This window comes from Dendrobium catenatum, unplaced genomic scaffold (assembly GCF_001605985.2).
Source record: "Dendrobium catenatum unplaced genomic scaffold, ASM160598v2 fragScaff_scaffold_974, whole genome shotgun sequence".
NCBI classification, from domain to species: domain Eukaryota; kingdom Viridiplantae; phylum Streptophyta; class Magnoliopsida; order Asparagales; family Orchidaceae; genus Dendrobium; species Dendrobium catenatum.
The window spans coordinates 741,167-748,316 of record NW_021319436.1 but is presented as its reverse complement, the minus strand read 5'-3'; the positions used below and the strand labels follow the sequence as shown (position 1 = coordinate 748,316).

General features: G+C 32.8%; 1 protein-coding gene across 1 annotated transcript; it reads left to right on the top strand.

Moving 5' to 3' along the window:
• The first annotated feature begins 2,888 nt into the window (after nucleotides 1–2,888).
• Nucleotides 2,889–6,395, top strand: LOC110101885 (probable magnesium transporter NIPA6). The gene is made up of 7 exons (XM_020829983.2): nucleotides 2,889–3,146; nucleotides 3,233–3,289; nucleotides 3,369–3,459; nucleotides 3,568–3,728; nucleotides 3,822–3,949; nucleotides 4,049–4,186; nucleotides 6,228–6,395. The coding sequence occupies exons 1-7, from the start codon at nucleotides 2,948–2,950 to the stop codon at nucleotides 6,393–6,395; spliced, it is 942 nt and encodes a 313-aa protein (XP_020685642.2). The 5' UTR covers nucleotides 2,889–2,947.
• The last annotated feature ends 755 nt before the right edge of the window (nucleotides 6,396–7,150 follow it).

The following is a 7,150-nucleotide window of genomic DNA, read 5'->3' as shown; positions in this document are numbered from 1 at the left end:
TGAGCCAGTCTATGTGATGACAAAATTTTCCTCTTATGAGAAAATGATGTATGCAATGCGCTAATAATTTTTTATGATTACGTGTAGACCTAGATGCCATAGATTTGAGTTATATGATATCTTTTCTTAAATGATCATTGCAATTGTAACTATTCTAAGTTTCACATGCACTTAATGGACACTATCTTACAGATGCACACATTCTTCTTCTTCTAGTATCTTGTATGCAATATCTAATTAAATATGCATGCCTATTTTCTCCTTCAAATAATTTTTTTAGACTCCTTGACTAAACTAGAATACTCATCTACTAATGCAGTATGTTCGCTTTCCAAGATAAAAAAAAACTAAATTTGAGTACTCCTCTTACAATGCAATGCACTCCTTTCCAAAATGTGTAAATTTTTCTTTTAATTTAGTATATTTGTCATTAAGAATAGATTGATGATTTCCTCCTCAACTTTAGTTTCAAATGAGTTTGAATCAGAGTTGGCCCAGAATACTTTGTGAGGCCTCTTTTTTATTTTCTTTTGTTATTCTCTCTCCTCAACTTTCTCATTAGGTGGTTGGCCTTTATGTTTGGATAGTCTCATTTTATATGTCGAAGTTTCCTGCATTCAAAATATATTATTTCAGTGGAAGCTTTACTTATTTTCTTATTCTTACCACTTCACTTATTACTATACTTCTTATGCTTGCTTCTAAAGAATCATTTGAACTACCTTGTCATGAAAGCAATATTATTATTTCACCACCTTCTGAGTTATTGCTATCAAAATCATAAGCTTTTAAGGCAATAACGTTTTCCTTCTTATTTTCCTCACTACCTATATTTCTTTAACTAATTTTTTTCTCGTAATCTATATGTGAGCTAAGCAGGTTATCAATAAAATAAGAATTTAAATTTTTAGGTTAAAAAATTGCTTTCACCTTGGCATCCTAAGATTTAGGTAAACACCTTAGTATTCTATTTAACTTTTTAGCATTTGATATTTCACTACCTAAAGCATGTAATAATGTGATAATTTTTGTAGATCTAATGTACATATAAAAAATACTCTCATTTGGTTGAATATGAAATAATCATAGACATGCAACACAATGTTCATTTGTGATTGTTTAATTTTAGATATATCTTCATAAGTAATTCACAATTTATCACATATTTATTTAATAATCATACAAGAGGATACATACATGTAGTCTTCTAATTTTAATGCATATAAAAATAGTTTAAGCATTTTGCATTTATTTATGCTAACTCCATATCTTCTACATTCCAATCCATAAAGGGGAGTTCAACTTTCATGCAATTCACTATTTTATGAGGAGATGTATATCCTACTTGAATGAAGTTCCACATTCTATAATAAATGGAATTAATAAATGTTTCCATACTATTTTTTTAAAAAATAAAACGGAATAATATTGAAAAACGGTCGTCATGTTCTGATTCTCAAATTGTGCTATGACAGGATCAACTTATGGTGTTAAGAACAATCGGCTAAGTAACCATTTTAATACCAATTGAAAATAACGAAGGCACACATGAGGAGGCATTTGCATTAGTGCCTTTTTAAAACATTAATAATATCATTAGAAGTATTTAGAATTTAAAGAACTAATAAAAAATAATTTCCTTTATTTTCAAAAATAATTTGTCACAATAGAGTATAAGAAAAAAAAATAAAATTTTCCTTTTTATTTTTACAAAAAACAAATTACAATAATTTTCAATATTTATTTTTATTGTAAGATCAACACAAATTCAACCAAAGCTAAGCAAGTAATGAATTGTGCCAAGTTAAAATTAAAGAAGCAAAAATAAAAAAAGAAAACACAAATTGGATTTTTATAGTAGTTTTGTTAACTTGACCAATGTCCACTCTATGGGAATTCCACTATCACACTCCTACTCCCACCAAGATGGAGAAGCCCTTCTTCTTGACATGATAATAGATAACACCTTCTACACATCTTTATCGAGAAGCCTCCCTTAATCTACATCCAACACGATGGAGATACCTAGACTCCTTGGTTAGACTAAGGGTCTCCCATACAAAGATTCACCAAAGCTCTTTCTCTAAAGAGCTCTCATACACAACAATATAAGAAAAAAGGAATATATTAGGAAGAACAACCTTGTGCACATCTCATACAAAGATCTCTTGGATACCCTTGCAAGAAACATCTCATGTTCTCTCTCTCTCTCTCTCTCTCTCTCTCTCTCTCTCTCAAATAATTGCATGAAGGGCTCCCTCTCTCTCTCTATCTAAAACTTTTTGAAGAATATTTGCTCTCTCTTGGCTTCTCAAATAAGTTAAATTTTTATACCATGATTTCAAATGAAACCCTAAAAAACTAGTTATACTATCTTATAATAAGGATGGTGGTTATCATGGCTTTGGCAGAATAGTTTTTGCAAGTGGACAATGATGATTGATTTTTATTTATCTCATTGTTTATCTCATTGCTCAAATAATTAGCGCACTTGGTCCCTGCCATTTCTTGAATTCTCATGTGAGATTTTTGTTTGCTGATTAAGTCCAATTATGTTTACCACAATTTTAAGTTAATGTGATATCATATTTTTTTGAGAGCTCTGGTGTGTTTTTTTCCTTCCATTTTATCAAAATATATCACTTTTAATTCTTTTGATCATTTCAATTTTTTGATGCAGCTCTTACTTAGTGTTCACATAATTTGAATTATATCCGGGCTTATTACATTGCAAAATAAATAAGAATCAGGCTAATAACATAATACTTTGTAAACTTTTTATAATTAGATATCTCCATACCCAAGGCATGCAAAGAAGTGAATATCTTAGTGAACCTAATATATATATATATACAGCTCCATCGATGCGGTGTAACTTCTCGCACTAGATGAGCACGAAACTCGTCAGGACTCGAATCTAGATGTGCTGCCCAGGGTTGGCTGGTCGATGGATACCCGTTTGTTCGCCGACGAATCATCACCGCCTGCCGATGCCGCCGCCTCCGCCGCCGCCGCCGCCGCAGCCCGTTACGCCGACAACATGAAGGGCCTGCTACTCGCTGTTCTCTCCAGCGCTTTCGTTGGAGCTAGCTTCATCGTCAAGAAAAAAGGCCTCAGGCGCGCTGGCAGCTCTGGTTCCAGCGCAGGTGAGTGTTTTGCCGCTAAGCCTAACCCTAAACATGCATTACTAGGCACAGGGAAAGTTGGATCCTTTCTCTTTGATCTCTTATAGGGTCCGGTGGGTACCGGTATCTTCTGGAGCCACTTTGGTGGGTTGGGATGGTGACGAGTAAGTATTCCCTTATAAAAATGATCCATGATTTTGATCTATTTTGCAAAGGAAACCTTAGTGGTTTTAAGTCTTGCAGTGCTTGTTGGTGAAATTGCGAACTTTGTCGCTTATATATTCGCCCCTGCGATTCTTGTGACCCCCCTTGGAGCTTTGAGCATTATCGTGAGGTATGAAGCAAGGGTGGCTAAAAATTGCCATAACAACTGGGGGAATAATTTTTTTTTTCTCGTTTTCTTATTCTATTTTGTATTATTCTTGTTTTCATGGTGGAGTAGTGCTGTCCTTGCGCACTTCATCCTGAAGGAGAGGCTGCAGAGGATGGGGGTTTTGGGCTGTGTGCTATGCATCGTTGGTTCTACTGTTATTGTACTTCATGCACCAGAAGAGAGGAATCCAAGCTCGGTGGAGCAGATATGGTATTTGGCGACCCAACCAGGTTTCTTTCTATTGGTGAATTTTTATGAGTTTTCCATGCCGTCTGGTTTCTTATTTGAGATGCCATATAGACTCATAAACATATGCTTTTCAGCTTTTCTTTTGTATGCGGCGTCAGCGGTTGCCGTCTCACTAGTATTGATGTTGCATTGTTCACCACGGTACGGGCAAACAAACATAATGGTCTATTTGGGTATATGCTCAGCTATTGGATCTTTGACGGTAATACTTTATATCTTTCCGATGAATAAATAATCTTAGCAAAGGGAAGTTTCTTTACGTACTGAATGTTTTTTAACTTTCTCCCGTTAATTTTACTAGGTTATGAGTATTAAGGCTGTTGGTATTGCAATTACGCTTACTTTTGAGGGAATCAATCAGGCAATCTACTTTCAGACTTGGGTATTTGCTATGGTTGCCATTACATGCATCATAATTCAGTTGAACTATTTAAATAAGGTAAATGTTCTAGAGGCTATTTATGTGTTAATTCCTTGTTTCTAAACGATCGGTTGCTTTTACACTCATTCAAATAACTCCTAAACATTTCAAATATATTGCATTCCTTTTGCACTGGATTCTTTTTACTATGCATTCTTTTTTTAATAAATCAAACATCCCCGAGGTTATTTTGCAGAAGTGAAATGTTTTCATTTATGCAAAATGGTACCTGATTTTTTTTATATGTTAGTTTTCTTTCTTCGTAAATCATGATATTTTGAGAGCATCATTATTACCGAGAGATTGTACTTACATACTTTTTTTCCCACTATTATAAGTCTGGCTTTAGGCTTTTTACATGGCACTCCATATGAGTACCTTATAAAGAGAATCACTGCATCCTAATGATATGAAAGCTGAAAACCAAGATGCTTATATGCTGTACTTATGAAGGCATAGATTCCTTGAAATTCTGTTTGGCTTTTTAATGATTATGAAGCTACATGCAGTGTATAAGATATCTAAGCCACATAACTAATTATTGCGGGTGAAGGATGGCTAAGAGCAATGACATTCTTTTCTTGGTTTCTATTTGTTAGATAGTAGGCGCGGCAGGGTGACCTAATGGTTCAGCTATGAGAGGACTTTTTTGCATGTTCTTTTATTTATGTTGCTTTTTCATTAAATTTTCACATTTATGGATGGGAACACAACATGCTGGACCAACTACTCGAGAATTCTGATGAGTAATATTCATTTTCTTTATATTAGCATCAGTGAATTTTAAGTCCTCATGCTGCGAACTTGATTATTTTCTCACTAGTCTAGTGGTTGATGAAGAGACTAGTACTTTTTACTCAACTTTAAGTGCGCACTCAAGGATTGATAAGCAAATAGTGGGGAGGGGAAGAGAGGGGGGAGTGATGATGGAGATGATTCAAGTACAAGACATGAATATAATCTTATCTAATAATTCCATTATAAGCATAAAATTATCGAAAATGATAATTTCTCCTGATTGCAAATAAAATTTATCTAAAAATCCTAATAATATGAAATAAATCCTAAAATATTAAAAATTAATTATATATATATATATATATATATATATATTTGTTTTCATCCTATTTATAGATAATAGAAATATATTTAAATTCATAAAAGAAACTAATCCTATCTAGCTTGCCTCAAATGCTAACAGAGAATGCAGATTTAAACTTAAGATTATCTAATAAATTGAAATAAATTATAAATAGTACCCTGAAAGCTTTTCTTTTCTAATACTTTTATTGTAAACATAAAATTATCCAAAAGGATAGTTTATCCAATTTTAGATAAAATGAATGTATAAATCCTAAAATATTAAAAAAAAATAATAATTTTTTTTTGTGTTGCATTCTACTTCTATAAAATTGAAATATGTTTAAATTCAAAAAATAAACTAATCCTATCTAGTTTGACTTAAGTTCGAACAAAGAATTCAAATTCAAACCTAAGATTATCCAAAATGATAATTAATCATGAACTCAAATAAAATAATTAAAAAAATCAAAATAAATTTTAAAATATTATAAAATAACATATTCTTAATTTATTGCATTGCGTCATAAAAGTTCAGTTTGGGTTATTAGGTTGTCTTGAACTAAAAATGCACACCAGGAGGGGGGGGGGGGGGGGGGGGTGAATTGGTGTTTAGAAATTCCTTTTAAGAAATTATTCTTTTGAATTTTTTTTATTTAGCAATAATTTGACAACACGAATCTAAACAAAATTTTGTTTTGATTTTAAACAACACTTGGAAAGAAGAAAATATTTTTTTTTTGGTTTTTTATTTAAAGACAAGATATTCCATTTATGCAAAATGAAGAACTCAGATCACATATTTGCAATAAATAAAATGCAATTAAGTAAGCATGCAGAAAAGTAAAGGTAAACACAAGAACAAGTACCTCAAAAATTTATAGTAGTTTGGTCAACCTTAACCTACTTCCACTCACCAGAGTCCTCCACTCCGAGTATTGCACTAATACTAGTTACTCTCCTTTGTCTTTACACCAAGGCGGAGAAGCCCTTACAAATCACTTCCACCTCCTCAGTGCGTGAAGTAGCTGAATCTCTTTCACCTTCTCGGTGCGGCGGAGCAGCCGGATCCTTCCCACGAAGAGACGCTTCCCGAAATTTCCCTCAAGAAAAAACACTGACCTTGGAAGAAGAACAATATCACTGAGTTACCATGTGTAGAAATCCCTCTCACACACTCTCTTGTCCCACAAGTATCTTCTCCCTCAAGACCTCATATCTCTTTCTCCAAAGTAATTCTCCCTCTTCAAACCCTTCTCACATAAGCTCTTTCTAAAAAAAGTAGCAAAATAATCCCTAAGATGAATTAGGGACGAGTTTTAAACAAAATGCTCAAATTAACCCTAAAATTTAAGTTAGCTATTTCTGTTTGTACAGTACAATTGGGGATCGTACAATACAATTAGTTCCAAAACCTATATTCATCCAGCACGACTAAACAATCTTAGTACGATCTATTCAAATATAATATACTGATCATACAATATAGAACTTACATCATACGATACGATTTGTTCATTCTTCTTTAGATCGTACAAAATGACCGTCGGGACGATTAAACATCGTCTCTGCCAATCGTTAACTATGATCAACATCATATTGTACGATCTACCATATTAATTAAACCTTGATTTGATTGACTAATCAAGGAGATTAATTTAGGTAATATTTTAAATATCGTACAGTACGATTAGTTCAAATTAAAATACTTACCTAAATCTGATTGATGGCTAGGGTTTTGATTTAAATTGATTGTCCTGTCGATGTGGTTCATATAATATGATTAGTTCAAAAATATTAATTACTTAATTAGCCATTTTAATTGATTTTTGATCAATATATTGTACAATGCGATGGGGCTCGTACAGTATGATGTGCATAAATTTAGAAATTTTAGTTTTC

What these genes read in the sequence shown, in the direction of transcription:
- LOC110101885 (XM_020829983.2), top strand. Translation starts at nt 2,948, where the DNA reads ATGGATACCCGTTTGTTCGCCGACGAATCATCACCGCCTGCCGATGCC. An exon ending in CAGCTCTGGTTCCAGCGCAG is followed by an intron (nt 3,147 to 3,232) that starts GTGAGTGTTTTG and finishes GATCTCTTATAG; the next exon opens with GGTCCGGTGGGTACCGGTAT. An exon ending in CAGCTATTGGATCTTTGACG is followed by an intron (nt 3,950 to 4,048) that starts GTAATACTTTAT and finishes TAATTTTACTAG; the next exon opens with GTTATGAGTATTAAGGCTGT.